We start from the raw sequence: 18,161 nt of genomic DNA, 5'->3' as shown, positions 1-18,161 counted from the left end.
GTGGTGTGGATACGTTAAAAATTATGCAGGAAAAAATACTAATCAGAAAACAAGCACAAAGCAAAAAGAATATTCTTTCTAGCACTGAACTGAAAGCTAATGAGCCCTCACTCATGCAAATGACATTAAATTTGTTTCAACTTGTACAACTGCAAAATGTCCTCCATCAAAAACAGGAGCAATTGGCAAATTTGTTGGTTAATCACTACTGCCAAACACTATTGTCAGTCACTAAAACAGCAACAGCAGCAGGACATCTAAATTGGGTGCAGCAGCATTTGCCAAACTGTGTTGTCTTATATCACACTTAGAACTGAACTGGCAGTGATATCTTTTAATAGAGTGCCATTGATCTCTTCAGAGCAGTATAAACTTTGGTCAAATGCATTATAGTCTTCTGGACAGGCCTGTGTCTTTTCTATAAGTTACCTCAATAGCAGTCTATGAAGAAACTAGTTTAAAAAGGATGTAAGTGAAGAATACCTAACCTGATGGAACAGCATGGAAATATAAAATAAAGGTATGGCTAGACACTTTCATGATGGAAGGAGAGGAAAAGAAATGGAAGATGAAAATGGGGAGGATGGATTTCAAAAGCAATGCTATGGAATAAAAGAGCCATAAAATATTACTAAAGGAAAGTAAATTAAAGAAACTTAAGGAAACTGAAGACCAACAGTAGTCTTGGAAGATCCAGTAATAACATAAGTCAAGGAATTCTGTACCCTCTCTGATGAAACAACTGAAAATGCATTCAAATGTAGGTTGTGTATGGATTGCTTGAAGAAACTCAGAAAGTTCTAGTTTTTGTCACAGAAAAAAATCGACCTCCAGTAATCCTATCCCAAGGAAATCACTCTGTTTTCTGTATCAATCTATGTTCAGTGTAAATAAATTCTGTGTGCCAATATCCTCAGAACTCAACTGCAGTTCATCCTTGTTGTAACCATGTTGTATTTTCATGAAGAAACAGAACAGACAAGAAAAAGAAAATGTTTTCAAACTTATAATTTATGTATTATATATATATATGTATTCCATTCTGCTACATACTGCTCAGACATTAACTGAAACATGCTTCTCCCCAGCTTCTACCATCTTATTTCAGCTACCATTTGTCAAGCACTGTAAAAGTTGGAAAACAAGGAGGAAACAGGAATATCTGAAAGATCATAGGACATATTTCATTCAGTATCTTCCAAACTCTTTTCCCAAGAGTTTAACACTTCTCAGATATATCTCTAACCTAAAGCCATGAATCATGGCTAAGAGCCAGAACTGTCACTCTTTCGTAACATATTAGCATACAAATTGTTGTCTTTTTTTTTTTTTTTCAGACAATGCCTGCTATAGTAATTTCACTTGAGATCCATATTTTCATTTTTATATTTAATTCTAAATTATCTCCAAGAAATTATCCGAAAGATGGTATTTCACCCAAGGAATATTTTTCTATTTATTTATTTATTTTGATCAGTTTAACTGTTGGACTGCTACCCAAACACCAACTTAAAAAAACAAATCCTAAATACCAATAATTGGAACAGAGAATGGCTTATCCAATTTCCTGTTCCACCATCAAAATGAAAAAAACTTTTACTGTTAAATCAGAACCATCATTTCTGTAATAGCAAATAGGCAACCCAGAATACCTTTCACTTAGATCTCTGGATTTGCTGCTTTTTATTAATAGTAAAAACACTTATACCAACTGTTAACAGATAACGTGCACATTTGTAAGTTACCCTTCATAGCTTAGTAGCAGTACTCAGTGAGAAAGGGTTTGCATATCTGAAAAAACTGTTGCCTTTAACAATGAATAAAATAAGTAATAAGGTAATCTTCAGTGCATGACATTTGCATAAAATTAAATATGGGCCCAATTAAGGAATTAACACAAGTGGTCATGTTGAAGTAACCAGCATCCCCTACATAAACAATATAGCATAGTTTGCATTTTTAAGTGAAGACATGTTAATTTGGTTGGTTGGTTCTTCAACTAATATCTGAACACCTTTTGGTTTACACTTGGAACAATTCTACTAAATTCAAACATTTTAATAACCTTTTGTAATTAAAAGAACATAGATAACCGATTCCTCAGAAATGTTTTACCCAATCTGTTGGAGATCGATTTGGGAGTCACTTTGTAGCTTTTGTCAAAGCCTTTTCCTCTCCCTCCCCCCTTCCCCCCAGAAAAAAACCCAAACCAAACCAAAACAAACAACAACAAAAAAAATATTCCAATAAAAAACAATGAAAACAAGGAATAAACTCACAATTTCAAACGTTGATAACTGTATTTTTTCACTTCCAGTAATAACTTGAATTTATGCTTTTAAATTAATTAGGAAATGCTATCATCATGAACTGCATATTGCTCCAGACTCTTTAACTACTTAATTAGCTACTAAAACACTGCAAAGGAGCATTAAAAGAGGAGCAAAATGATCAATTCTCTACATATCCCCCACCCTTTTACACACAAAAGTTTGTGTAAGCACTTACCTGCTGGGTAGCGTTCAATAACTGGCCAGTTGTCCACCTGTAATGTGGCATTGCCACCACTTCTCGTGAAACGTACTACATGGTATTTTCCGTCATTAATGATTGCGTTGATCTCTTCGATAGAGATGTCATCAGTTCCAACATTAAATTTAACTCCAATTTTTCCCTGGTGCTGCATATTAAAAAAATAAAATAAAATAAAGGGGGAGAAGGGAAGGAGAAAAAGAAGAACTAATTAAGAGTTGTTTTAGCAAGACAGTGTGTCATATAGGAAAAGATTTCCAACAACATCTTCCCTCCTCAGATTTAACTTCTGAAGGCTTGCATGTGGCAATGACAAGCCTCCTGACAGTTCAGTACGTCCAGGACGTTGCTTTGATGGATAATTGATATTCCAAATGAGTTATTTCACCAAATTGAGTTCTCTCTTTTTCCAAGACCAAGACAAGGAGGGGGAAGGAAGATGAAAGCTCATTTTCTTTCTTTGTCCCCGTCCCTCACCTCCAAGAGAATTAAACACCTTTCTTTCCTTTTAGGGTTTCAAAATGGAAAGCCTCAGAGTGTCACTTGGAAACTTGGAAGAAGTATGAGGATTTGCATTTCATGTTTTTTTGTTTTTGTTTTTTTTTTCCCCCGAGTGGAGAAAGTCTTTTCATCACATTGTGCTAACTCCAAATCATTAAGACAAGGATGTACCAAGTGACAAATGGAGTTTCCTGATCTGAGCTTGACAGGAATGAAAGGCATTTGTGAAACAGACAGCATCTTGTTCTCACTGATGAGCAAGACTCATTCTTCTGCTGAGATTAGCCTGTAAACTCCTGTGTGTGAGAGTGCATCCACCTAAGGAGGCTTCACAACATTCATACCCAGGACTAAGGCTGTTAGTTTTCCAGAGAATTGAGATATTGGCATGTCTTCATTTTTAATTATTAAAGTGAACATGTGAATAGGACATTTAGAGTTTAACAAAGACTTTTAAAGAGCATTAGAAGTTTAACTTAAGGGTTTCATGATTTTTTTTTCTCCTCTAGAAGTAATTATATTCCTGAATAAGGACATTTATTAAATTAAGGAGAAAAAGAAAGAACTGCACAGCATGACATTAGGGGGTTGTGCATAATAAGTGGCAATCTTATGTGAAATTTCATGTTGCTCGTACTGGTACTTTTCTTAAAAGTTAAAAAAAAAACTTAATGTTTTTACACTACCATGTGCAACGCAATGAAACATTTCACTTCATACCTCTTGGTATGAATACCACTTTGATCTTTCCAGACTCAGCTTCACCTCTCCAGCAAAGCTTTTCTGTCTGCTCTCTCTTTCTCTTACTATCCTGGCAACACACCTCGTAGTAGCTCCTCACCTCTGGAGGTCTCCCAAGTGGTTAACTCAGGAGTTCTTCCACTTTAATTTATTTTTAAATATCTGACTGCAACGTCCAGTACTACATGCATTTTCCATTTACACAGTTAAGCAGCTGCTGAACACCTCTGTAGAAATTTCCACAACCCTGTGGAAGCTCTTGCCATACTAAGTTGTACTTTTCTTCATGTTGCTATCACCTCTTCAGCTATGATTTTTTTTATAAACTATAAAAGGACCATTTCATATTGACATTTGCAGAATGAGTCTGAAAAACTAATTTTTAAATTTATTTACTTTCTCAGTTGCTTAATCAAGTTCTAAACATACCTATTCTCTCCTTGTGGTTTGTCTTAGCATTTCACTATTGACTTTCTCTATCTCCTACTTTTCCATGTCTATAAGGTGTCAGTGAGGGATCTGCCTCACCTAGCACATGCACTCCCCTTCTTCCACCTCAGGTGTGAGTTGCAGAGCAATCTCCCAGTTATCCTGGGAGAATAACCATAGCTTTTCTTTATTGCAGCTGGTTCAACTATGGTTTAGAATAGATTTCAACACTTTTCTCCCATGGATCCAATAGCTTACTTGCTTCACCTGTTTCTTTCATATGCTTATATAGAGAAATATATACAAAGAAATACAACATTGTTTTGGCCCTAATGCCATCTCTTCTTTTGAAAATATATGAAATGCAGAAAAATGGCATGCTAATGATAATGACATATGCACCCTTTCACAACACTTACAAGAAATCAAAGGCATTGAGGATTAAAAAAAAGCCGACTAATTTCACAGTGATTCATAATTATACTATTCATAACCTACACTTTGCATACCTGCTTTTCTATTTGCTATATATATTTCTATACATATATATATATACATATTCTTTTAGATGAAAAAATGACAAAGGAAAAAAAAAAAACAGAACACCTTTCAGTGAATAGGACAGGTGCAGGCAAAATGAAGTGGCATAAAAGGTGAATATATTATCACCTTTTCCAAAATAAGATAATGTGGTGCTGCACTGTAAATGGCTAGGCACTTTCAAGTGAAATTAATGTTTTACAGACACAAGTGCAGACCTTTATTTAACCTTACTTGATGCATACATACCTGCAAGTGAAAAAATAAGTTTCCCTGACTTCCTTACATTTGTGCAGAAGTACTGTGCACAGCGCACAAAGCACACAGCTGCATTAGCAAAGTATATTAATTTAATAGCTGATAATAGACTGTAGAGATTATTTTTGGTTGTATTCCTAATCTATTTGTGTAGCCGAGAATGTGAAAAACTCTAAGGGAGATGTTTCTTTTTTTTTCCTCCACCCCCCCTTTTTTTTTTTTTTATACCTCTTCAGCATCTATAGGAATTTATGTAACCTCATATAAAACAAGGAAGCAAATCTGAGTTTCAAGTTTAAGTCTTAATAATAAGACTTAAAAATATTTAAGTCTGGCCTCTGACTATCATGCTAAACATGATACAGAATAGAACTCCATTGTGCATGGTACTTTAAAACCTCAATACACAATTATTATTGTGGATCAGCTGAAGTACAGTAACCTGTTGAGATAACCTGATCTCAGCCCTATGATATTTAATATAATTAGAAAGGACTGCCTTTTTTAAAACTGAAGCATACTGAATTACTATTTCCACTTCTTAACCTTTGCGAGCCTCAGTTACATAGTGCAGTAGTAGAAATACCATTTCCTTTATCACTTGTTCATCCATAATAATATTTTAGTTAGTCTTCCAATCAGAAATGGTCTCAGACAAATGCTCAATCTGAGTTCCCCTCTTAGCACCCTCATGATGGGTACTACAGGAATGTTTGTGTATTACCAAGTATCACAATAAGTCAGCATTACTGTTGAATGATATTGTCCTTGCCTGTGACCTGAAATAGGAGAGCATTTCACACTCATGTTTCTAGGGGTTTATTTTTGCCCTCTAGAAAAGATGATCATTTCATAGCTCCCTGGTAAAAATCAGATCTGTTCATAGGGTCTGTAGAAGTCTACCAGACTGTTTACAGCTCAGCCTGGTTTCATTTTTCTCCCAGTTGAGAGAGAACATAGTAATGGAATCAACTAATTTTCTACTGTGTCTTTATCTAATCTGAACCAGAACAGCCAAAACAGCGTAGACATGTAGGAAATGGGAAAGTCTCCAATTTTCTCTTTGATAGGGGATAGAGAGAGGACACTTTCAGGAGACGTAAAAATCATTTCAAGTAACAGTGTAAACGTTCTCTGTCTCTGGAACTTTGAACTTCAAACCAGAAAACACTATGAATATTGCTTGCAAGCATCACACCACCACCACTCCCCAGGGCAAAGCAGCAGAGGAACCTCTGATTCACCTACAGAGAAACTCAGCAACATTGAGCCCCAAACAGCAGTTCTTCAGAAAAACAAAACTTTCAGTTTGCAGGTGTTTTGTGCTTGTGGCTCTCCTGAGATCAGGGTTAACTTTCTCTCTACAGCATCACCCAGGAAGATGAGCACACTTGGTGTTACCTCAAGTAACCCTACACGTTAATGCAACACGTAACATAGGCTTTGCCTACAGTTCAACCTCTGCAGTCCAGCCACTTGTAGGAATCCAAACTCACAGGGTGAAGATTAATATGCTAATGCCTCAAGTTAGCTTCACATGACCCAGCACGCTTGCAGCCCAGAAAATCAACCACATTCTGGGCTGCACCAAAAGAAGCGTGGCAGCAGGTCAAGGGAAGTGATTCTCCCCCTCTACTCTACTCTTAGGAGACCCCACCTGGAGTACTGTGTTCAGCTTTAGGGCCCTCAATATCAGGAAGATATGGACCTATTAGAGTGAGTCCAGAGGACAGCCATAAATATTATCAAGGGGCTGGAGCACCTCTCCTACGAAGACAAGCTGAGAACCATTCTATGCTAAAAGTGTGAGACCAGTTAGATAGAAAGATAGGACTTAGAGGTGGAGGTCCAATTCTATATTCTCAACGAGCTCTGAAATGTTAATAGTTTTGTTTACTCAGACAGTATAGGTGCACACCTATATACCAGTCATGTCAATGTATTTTGTCTTCAAAAGCACTGGTAGCTACTATTGTACTCTAGCAAATTTTCAGGAATTGCATGCTTTAAATTCTTCTACCTTGGCTTTAACAAGATTCTGACAGCACTGTAAATGCTGATAAACCTGAGAACCAAGTGAGAAAGGTGAAATGCAAAGCAAGCCAGCAACTGACAGTGCAATTTGTTTCCTGCCAGACCCTGCTCCTGTGCTACCGATCTGCCAACTCCAAAAGCAATAAAAGTTACAGCAGTATAAAATACACATATATACATCTCCAGAATAATGATATTTTCTATGGCATTGTCAGGGTTTTGCTGCTCTCTGTAGTAATAATTCTGGAATCAGTCAAACAGCTACGTGCAAATTTGGCACAACAGTAGTTTTAGAAGAGCCCACAGACAACCTAAGCTCATAATACTTACAACCTTTAACCACTTCCAAAGAAAAGTAATAAAACTGTGACTCCCCCAGGTGAACAAATAGAGGGAAAAAACAAAAGAAAACAAAACATTCATTCCTGCCAGCTTGTATCTTATAAAATCACTGCCCAGAGGCACAACTTTCTGGTGAATGCAGGTAACAAAATCTTAGAACTAACTGATGGCTTACTTTGATTTTATTAAGGAATAAATTTATTGAGTTCAACTGAGAAAACTGAGACCAATTTCACTGAAATATAATCAGAGGCCAATATTCTATATTACAGAAATGCATGCAGAATCATTAAAATAATTATAGTATGAATCCTCTAGGGACACGTCTATGTATGAATAGTACTCTTTTCTCAGGAAGTGAGGAGGGGGATGTATAATGGACAGAAGATACATTTGAACTGCAAGATTAATTGAGTAACTACATATGTTTTAGCCAAACGATCCAATAGTATTTCTTATTAACATCTATTATCTTCCAGAGGAAACGTTTCCTGGAGAAGGGCTTTGGAAATGTTGTCGTGGTTTTGCCTGGAAAAGTTAATTTTTCTTCATAGATGCTGGCTTTTTTTTTTGTTGTTGTTATTTTTGTTATTTTTGATAAAAAATCTGGCAATAACACACCGATGCTTTAGTTATTGCTGAGCAGTACTTACACAGAGCTAATTAATGACTTTTCAGCTTGTTGTGCTGCCCTGCCAGTGAGGAGGTTGGGGGTGCCTAACGAGCTGGGAGGGGACACAGCCAGGACAGCTGACCCAGACCAACCGAAGGGACATTCCTACCATGTGGTATCACACTCAGCAATAAAAGCTGAGGTAAAGGAGGAAAAAGAAGGAAAGGGACATTCGGAACAATGGCATTTGTCTCCTCAAGAAACCATTACGCATGATGAGCCCTGCCTTCCTGGAAGCAAACAGAGATAATAATCAACCTAATTTTCATCAGCGGTAATAAAATATTTCAGTCTACTGCAAGAAAGTTTTTGGTCTACTGAAGGAAAACTTACTATAGGCATAGACATTCTTGCATCTTCCCTCATCCTGGGTACTTACAGTGGTATTTTGTCTCTTCATGAGCTCAGAAAGGTAACTATTTCCTGCGATGAATTACAGCTTGCATCATATCACTGCTTGACATACTGTAGAAAACATAGGAGGGGCTTGAAAACTCTTATCATACAGCTAGCAGGCAAAGTTATCAGTTCTAGGTTGGCACTTCAAGCAAGGAGGAAAGGTTTTTGCTAATGTTTGGTAGGGTACATCCACTCTGTATTCAGTCTTTTATGGATTGGTATCTGACAAGACCAAAGCAGTTCAGTTTCTCCTTCTTTTCCCAAAAGCTGTAAATACTTAGCTATGGTGGAGGCAAAAAATTCTTTTCCTTTTCCCGATTGCTAAGTGAAGAGACTGACCTATTCCCTATGCTCCTTCTTTCCAGTTCTCAACATTTTTTTGCATCTTTCCTCATATTTGCTTATTTCTTAAACCCATAGCTCTGCAGTCCTTGGGATATGAGAAAGTCTCACTTTTCATTTTAAAATAAGTTCCTAGTTCTAATAATTGTACAGAAAAGCTTAGAACCCAAAGCCTTATGAGCTACTGCAAGAGAAGGCTAATAGAAAGAACTGAAAATCTGTTAAATCCCATGATTTTAAACTAAATGCTTTACTTTTTTTTTTTATTTTTTCTTTTCTTTTTCTCTCTCTCTAGTTGGAGGCATGACACCATGCAATTGACAAATAATTTCATTACTTTCATATCAAATCTGAGCAACATGCAGCGAAGTGGTGCTTCCTTTCAATTCACTCTCCTAGCAATTTTGACGGCTCCTCCTTTATCACTGGACCCTACTTCTAGAAAGATTTGTTCTCCTTTACTTGGCTCTCAGCATCCTGCTTCCTAACAGTGGAACTAGAGGGATGGATGGAAAATACTTTCTAAACTACTCTACAAGACCTTATCTACAGTTGACTGGTCTGGTTGCACAGCTTTCAAGGCCCTGGGGAAGAGTCTGTTACACAGTGTGCTTGCATTTAGAAATTTTTTTCATGACTTCAAGGTTTGAGTTATGGCTGGAATCCCAAATGCTACCATTGGATTCCTGCAACAAGCACAGTGCAGTCTGTGGTACCCATTCACACACACCACTCTAATTTATCTCAGCAACAAAACACTGTCTACTACTACAGTTAGTCACTACTCAAACTATTCAGAGAGGAAAAATGCTGTCTGCAGAACCACCAATGTTACCAGTATTTCCTGCAGCATCTGTACATGCTCACCTAAGTGAAAACCATAATGCACATTTTTCATCTAGCAGTGACAATACAAGGCACTTCAAAACCAGATCTTTAATCATAAATATACATAAGCAAGCCCTTTTTCCCCCTCCCCTAATTTTGGAGTCCTCAATCCATTGTTTAATGTATTTTGTTAAAAGGAGAGAGAGAATTTGCAATATATCTTGTTCTAACATTTTATTCAAAAGCTCTGTAAGATCATCTCATAAACCTTTAAATGACCTCAGTCACATGCCATTAAGGTAAATATATTTTCTAAATTAATACAGAAAAAATAATAATAAAAAAATGTTTACCTGATACCCTTGGTTGATATATAAAAATAGCACCATCAGCATAACAATATTATGTATGCAAATACATACAGATGCCACCAGAGGTACTTCACTCTTAAATGTTGTTCTGTAAAAATTAAGAAACTTTGTGCCTTAAAGCAATGACCCTCACAAGAAGTAAGTGAAATACAAGTCCAACGTCATACTAATTTACAACTGAGGCATACATTAAAAAAAAATAAAATCTATAAAAGGCTTACTAAGTGGAGGAAGTGACACATGACTTTATTTATTTATTTTGTCACAAAATGTCATATATCCACAGAATAAAAATCCTCTCAATAATGTATCATGGACTGCCATGCCCACCATCTTGGCATTTCAGAACAGGAAGAAGCTAGTCTTTACTGCTATGACATAATGACTTGTATCACTTTCTGCTTTAAAATATCACTTTCTGCTCAGTCAGGTTAAATCCCTGGTGACTGGAAAAAGGGAAACCACTCCCATTTTTGAAAAAGGGTAGGAAGGAGGACTCGGGGAACTATAGACCGCTGAACCTCACCTCTGTACCTTGCAAGAACATGGAAAAGATCCTCCTGGAGGCAATGTTATGACACATGCAGGACAGGGAGGTGATCCAAGACAGCCAATATAGCTTCACCAAGGACAAATCATGCCTGACCAATTTGGTGGCCTTCCATGATAGAGTGACTGCATCAGTTGACAAGGGAAAACTTGTCATCTACATGGACTTCTGTAAGAGCTTTTGGTATGGTCCCACTCAACATTCTAATTTCTAAATTAGAAAAAATATGGATTTGAAGGGTGGACCATCCAGTGGATAAGGAAGTGGCTTAATGGCTTTACCCAGAGAGTGGTGGTCAATGATTCTTTGTCTAGGTGGAGGCTGGTGATGAGTGGTGTCCCTCAGGGGTCTGTATTGAGACCGGTGCTTTTCAATATCTTCATCAATGACATACACGATTGGATTGAGTGCACCCTCAGCAGGTTTGCAGATGATACCAAGCTGAGTGGTACAGCTGATACCAAAGAAGGAAGAGATGGTGCTATGCAAAGGGACCTGGACAGGCTGAAGAAGTGGGCCCATGTGAACCTAATGAGGTTCTACAAAGCCAAGTACAAGGTGATGGACGTGGGTGAGGGCAATCCCAGACATGAGTACAGGCTGGGAGAAGAACTCATTGAGAGCAGCCCTGCAGAGAAGGACTTGGGGGTTCTGATGGACAAAAGGCTTGATGTGAGCCAGCAGTATGTGCTTGTAGTCCAGAAGACTGCATCCTGGGCTGCATCAACAAAGGCGTAACCAGCAGGTTGAGGGAGGTAATTGTGCCCCTCAATTGCTCTGCCCTCGTGAGGCCCCACCTTGAGTATTGCATTCAACTCTGGGACCTCCAGCACAAGAAAGATGTGGACCTGTTAGAGCAAGTCCAGAAGAGGGCCACAAAGATGATCAGAGGGCTGGAGCACCTCTCCTACAAAGAAAGGCTGAGAGAGCTGGGACTGTTCAGCCTGGAGAAGAGAAGGCTGTAGGGAGACGTCACTGCAGCCTTTCGGTACTTAATGGGGGCTTATAAAAAGGATGAAGCACTCTTTACTTGGGTGGATAACAATAGGTCTAGGGGGAATGGTCTTAAACTAAAAGAGGATAGATTTAGATTAGCCATTAGGAGGAAATTCTTCACTGTAAGGGTAGGGAGTCACTGGAACAGGTTTCCCAGAGAAGTTGTGGATGCCCCATGGTTGGATGGGGCCTTGGCCAGCCTGATCTAGTGGGCGGCATCCCTGCCTATGGCCAGGGGGTTGGAGTTGGATGATCTTTAAGGTCCTTTCCAACCCGAGCCATTCTATGATTCTATAGTGCTATATAATTGTTGTCACAAATTGCTCTAAATATTGTTACAGCCATTTGATTTACACATAAAACTCAGTAAGCAGGAATGTAGAAATATGTATAAATCTGCAATTCTGACACTGCATTTTCAATTTCCAGACTGCGCTGTTTTTGTTTAGATTTAAACATCATAGTTCTTACTGCTGTATATCATAGCAGTATTATTCCAACTTATTCTGATGATGAATTACTGGGATGATACAATTACCCTAACAACCAGCCCCCCAAAATGCAATAGTTAGGGAAGACATATGGTATAGAGCCCGCAGCAGCAGCATACTGCATCTTATTATCCACTCAGCATCATTACTGCAGTACACAAAATCAAATTTTTCTGACAATATGTAATAAGGAACAATTTAAGTAGTCAGCTCTTAATGTGGTACTTTCTGTCAAAACAAACTTGTAGCACAGAAATGCCTTAACCTTACTAACATCTCACCCAAGAATTCCCAGTTGTGGTGAGCTGGTATGGATGGGTTGAAGAGACTACACATGCTGTTATGCCAAACAGAACCTCATTTGAAGGGAAAGAAAACCTGGCCAATGTAACTCACGTGCCTTGACTTTGCTCTTGCACACTTATTTTACATGCAGACAGGCACCTGTGAGCCTGTACACCTCAAATATAGTATGCTCAGCCTAAGAAATGACAACTATTTGGGAGCTCTAGCTACTCAAAGATAAACTGCTTCTCCCCTCACATATGTCACCATGTGTTTGCAGATGAGCATCAAAGTGAAAATTAGGCTTGGTTTTCATCTTTTTATAGGGTTTTTATACTGAGAAAATTAACATAGCTTTCCCAGGACTGGATACAGTTGTCTGAAAATGTAAAGATACTCCGGGGGGGGGGGGGGGGGTAGGGGGTGGGAACAAAACCATAGCACCTTGATGTCAGAATAATTTAATCTGCACTAGAAGCTGTGTAGCTTTACGGATATTGATTTCTGTGCTTAGAAAAGCTTCAGAGAATTCTTCCAATAATTTGTGTGTCTGAAACAAATCCAAAATCAGAGTCAGTAGGAGGCACAACTGGGACCAGAAGCAATTAATCAGCAAATTCTCAAGCAGGCTTTCATGCTAAATGATTAATAGCCATATGATCAACAACACACATGCTCCTGAAAACACAAGTAATATTTTTTTTTGAGAATCTGGGTCAAAGACTTTTTCCATATTAAAAACAAAAAATTGTGTTAGACACCCAACTCCTACTGAGCTGTAATGAAAACTGAATTCCTACCTATGATTCAGGCTTTAAAAGCTTCACATTAATATGAATCATAATTTTGAATATATCCACAGACCACTGACACTGGGACAAAGTAATTTAATCACTTTTGTTTAAATGTGGGCTTTGCGTTTTTTTATTCTTCGGTTTGCCTGTATAGAAATACATTTGCAGAGGTGTTTCCTAACCCTTCTCTTGGTTTAGGGTCTCCAACTGGAAACAACATGGTCCTAATTTATCTTGGTGGCTAAGTGATTTGAAAGTTTCACACCTAAACAGTGAACCCAGATTAATATTTTTGCTTCTTACTTGAAAAATAATAAAAAATGTGATAGTTTCACTTCAGAAACTTACTGTACATCTGAAACAATACATACCTGCAGAAATTCAAAAGTTCAGGAGAAATTATAGAACAACACTGAACACTGGTCTATGAAACACACATAGTGAAGTGAAAAGGCTTTTCACAAGAAAACAGAGGTCAACTATGTAACAGATAGCAGAGCTACATATAAGGGCTGGTACTACATGCAGAAAGGCAAACCCTGGCTGTTGTCTCATTTTCTGAGCTCTCCTGTCTTTTCCTGTAACCAGCTTTCTCTCTCTTACCATCAAGTGTAGAGTCATCCTATAGCAAGCTTTAATACTATGTATTAAATACGTTACATTAGTCATCTCTTTTATCTTTTTGTCACCTTGAAAATCTTTCAGAATCAAAAGCAATTTGACAATTTCCCTGCATGCTGTGCTGAGATGTGCAATGCAGAGTAGCCTATTACCAATGCTACAACAGAGGATCTTACTTCTTTTGATCACTTAATGCAGCAGAGCATGTAAAAACCTTACACTGACTACATGGAGCACATGAAGTGATCAAACACTGCCAGTTGACTGGACTGTGAAATCCAACTTGTAGCTTGAAGGGGAAAGCAAAAGCTGATAGCTGTCTCCACAGTTTCCTCTGCTACTGCTGCTAACAGTCCCCTAGGTTTGAATGAGATTGCTTTGGCATCTTTAAAACAAAACAAAACAAAACCAAAACAAAGACACATGTAAAACAAAACTAAAACCAACCAAGCAACCAAACAAAAAACACTCTGTGGAAGAGAAGTGCCATGAAGTAATAAAATAGCTGTGTAAAGGAAATCAACAGCTTCCTACGAGGGAGAAATATTTGAAGGGAAACATCACAAAATAGCATGAGCAGTTTTAACAATGTGTTCTTCAACATGTATGAAGCTTGAAAATGAACTTGTATGTCAAACAAACCTGCCAGATACTTGAAAAGGCTAACCTCAAGCAAACCAGACAAAAGTAAACCAGTTCACCCATGGCACAGGGGTTTTGCATGCACAAGAGTTTAGTACTGTCAGGTTCTGGATACCTCTCCAATGAAGGGAACAGTTAGGAATTTTGCTGCTTCACTGGAATGATCAACATCAGGTTGAATGATGGCCAAATACATTATTTGTTTTCATGAACACAATGGTATTAAAAAAAAAAAAAAAAAAAAGAAAACAACAACAACAAAAAAACTATCAGTATATAAATAATTGCTTTACACCACATAAAGCAACAGCCACTAGCAGCTAAAATTGTAAAATGCATCATTATCTTCAATTTGCATATAGAAATTAAATAATGTCATACTTTTAGTTACAAATTCATCACTTCTTATATAATTTACAATAGACTTACAATATTATTGGAAATTGTCACTTTTTAAATGAGGTCTTTGTCAGGCAACAACAGTCAACTTTTGAGTATGTTACTCTAACCTCACTGAGAGTGTATTCCTGTTTGCTGCCCTTAGTGCATCTTCTTTTGTCCCTTTGTGCTTTTGATATGCCTGGCAGGTGTTTATCTCTGAAAATTAAAAGTAACTCCACTAAAGACAGTGCCATTTCAGAAATAGTGAAATCATACAACCAGATCTCTCATTAGAGTTACTCATCACTTTTTTCAGAGGTTCTGCCTCCTACTGCTATTCTCATGTTCTCCTAGTACCTCAGCCATTCCAAAATACAATGGAGCTGGCTGGCATATCTATGACTTGTGTCATGCAAATCTTTGATTATTGTGAAAAGCTTTGCTCGTATTTGGTCAGATTCTAAGCCTTAGCAAATACATCAGGGCAGCAGTGAATCATAGGATCATCTAGGTTCGAAAAGACCTTTAAGATTATCAACTCCAATCATCACCTAACACTGTCAAGTCTACCACTAAACCATGTCCCTAAGCACCACATCCGCACATCTCTTAAATACCTCCATGGATGGCAATTCTATCATTCCCCTGGGCAGCCTGTTCCCATGCCTAGCCACCCTTTTTTGAGGAAATTCTTCCTGATATCTAATCTAAACCTCCCTGATGTAATTTGAGGCTGTTTCCTCATGTTCTCTCACCTGTCACCTGAGAAAACAGACCAACACCCACTTCACTACAACCTCCTTTCAGGTAATTATAGAGAGATGAGGTGTCTCCTCAGTTTCCTTTTCTCAAGACTAAACAACTCAACTAAACAAAAGAGAATGAGCATCTCTAAAAGGGAGGACAGAAAACACAGGTGCACTCATGAAGGGGATTCACTGACCTATTGGAACAAGTGTTAATCTTCACATTTATTATTAAAAAAAAAAAAAGAGCAGGGTAAAAATTGTGTGTCTGAAGTAGCCTTCTAGGTAGCTTACTTTTGGTGTTCTGCAGCGGATGACCTAATGTCTTGCTGACTGTGCTAACATTAGAGGTGAGATTTCCACATGTGAACTAACCACTCTTGAGCAATTTTTTAAAGAGCATGAGACTCAGAATGTCTTTGGTGTAGCATCGGGCAAGGTAGGTGTGTATGCCTGCATGTGTAGCTGGACACACGTACAGCCCTTCAGACATTCTTCACTAAATGTGTAAACTTTAGGGCTATAAAAAGCAAAATGTATTCTCATTTTCTTCTATTTTATTTCTTCCAAATAGTTCTTTGCCCACAAATGGTCCAATTAAGCAGTAGTATCATTAGAAAACATCATACACATGTTTTTTTCTGATCTGAAGTGAGGCTAGCTTCTTGCTATTTCTGCTTGGCCTGTACAATTGCTATCATTTTCTGGCTCTTTCCCCATAACACAGGGCATTTGTAATTGATAGATCTCCCCAGTAAGCATACTTCTATTTCCTCTGGCAGCTCTGCTCCTCCTGGGGACTGCTCAGGCAAAGCATTGTGCAAGTAGTACTGTGCCCATTCTTCTGTGAAGAATCTTCATAAACTCCAGCAACGGAACATACCACAAACAAGGAAACAACTGGAGCTGCTCTTCCATTATGCTTTGCTTCTTATATTACAGGTGGACTTATTTTGCCTCTTAAATAACTATAATTATTTTCTGTGCTGTGTCCTGCAGTCAAAAACTAAACTGAAAGAAGAAAGAAAGGCATTGACTATCAAAAAACCTTTTCCACCTTTTTTTTTTCCCACCTATTTAAATACATCATGATCTATACAAGTATGTAGATGCCTCTGTGTAGGTATGTTTATATATATGTGTGTGTGTATTCTATGTACACATATGTTTTATGTATACACACAAATGATGAAGTGAGACAACACATCCTACTGCACACACTCCATACAGAAGGGTTGAGAATGCAAAACAGCATAACATATTTGCTAATACCACCCAGTGAATCGTGTTCAGGTATTATGATGATGAGCAGAGTAGGAAAAACATGGTAAACCAGATTCTAATAGAATGATTATATTTAGTACAACTATTTGTAATCACCTCAATGCACAGACTGTCTTCTCTTTTACTGATAGACGTGGTTTTATTTATAAGCAACAGGTGACAGAGCTATGACATTTACAGATGCATAGTCTTAAGCTTTGCAATTTTACTCTTTGAGTAATTTAACTAATGCTGTTCTAATTTAAAATGTTCTCAGTGCATCGTTTTCAGTGCTGATGGATGCTTGCCTCCTGCAGAATTCTATCAATTAAATGACTTATTCTAACCATAAAAATAAAATAATGCTCTGTTTATTGTTAACAGAGAGAATAAACTATAATAAGGACTCATGATTAATTACCTATCAGGAGGAATTGACCTTAATTAGGGTCAAATTCTATGGCAGACAGCTTAATTTATTCTTTAATTTCTGTGTGTGAACACATTTCTCTCTACAGAACAATTGATTCAGAGCTCAATTCAAACTCTTCAATTGGATTTTTTTTTTTTATAATAAAAATGGTATCTTTTGAAACCAGTATAACTGCTGAGAGTAAGACCCAACTGCCTTAGGTAAGTAAAATTAATGTTTACTGTTTCTTACTCTTAATCCTGCCGAAATGATTCTTGCACAGATGAAACTACTAGAGGCATTGGGGCAGTTTTTGTACCGCTTTGCATCTTTAACCTAGTTCAGGTGCTGATACCAGTGCAAGACTGGGGCACATCACCAGACAGACGAATATCCAGACAGTCACCCTATGCTGCCTTATCTCTTCAGTGTTCTTCCACTGTTTGAAGTGAATGATTTTAAAACAGCTTAGCTATGTTGACAGAACTAATTGTCACGTCTTTGACTGAAGCAGCGGCAGACCTTTAACTTTGTTAGCAATAAATAAGATAGTAAGAAGTAAGAAGCAGTAAACTAAAACAGTGTGTAATAACACTGTACATCTAGCACAGACAACCCCACCCATACATATATGAGGAGCAGCTGTGGCATTAAAGAAAAAAAAAAATCTGTAGCTGGCTGCCAAACTGGTCTAAGAAGCTGGGTAAATACTCCAGAAATCTTGAGCTATGTGCTGTCACAGCTGGATGTGCATCTCTACACACCCCAAGGGAGGGGGGTAGCAGGATTCTGTTCCTTCTTGTGTATCCTCATCAAAATTATTTCTAAAGATTCATTTCCTAAAATAAAATAAAGCAAACAAGAAAAAAAGAAAAACAAAACAAAAAACAAACAAAAAACAAACAAACAAACAAACAAAAAAACACCATCACCATCTGACTTACACCTAAATTGGCTCCAATTGGAAAGGTAACATGGATTCATTGTCTG

The 18,161-nt window shown here is 37.7% G+C and overlaps 1 protein-coding gene across 24 annotated transcripts in view; it reads right to left on the bottom strand.

Moving 5' to 3' along the window:
• The window catches only part of NRXN1 (neurexin 1), a gene marked incomplete at both ends in the record, with an annotated part of 708,589 nt that overhangs the window by 111,137 nt on the left and 579,291 nt on the right, over window positions 1-18,161 (bottom strand). For all 24 annotated transcript variants that reach the window (XM_084284087.1, XM_084284084.1, XM_084284067.1 and 21 more), the window contains one exon: window positions 2,509-2,680. In XM_084284087.1, the coding sequence (XP_084140213.1) occupies window positions 2,509-2,680 (172 nt within the window). The remainder of the gene's footprint in view (window positions 1-2,508; window positions 2,681-18,161) is intronic.

This window comes from Netta rufina (genome assembly GCF_964035555.1).
Source record: "Netta rufina genome assembly, chromosome: 3".
In the NCBI taxonomy this organism is placed as follows: domain Eukaryota; kingdom Metazoa; phylum Chordata; class Aves; order Anseriformes; family Anatidae; genus Netta; species Netta rufina.
The sequence above is the reverse complement of the archived record's forward strand: the minus strand, read 5'-3'. Positions and strand labels throughout refer to the sequence as shown.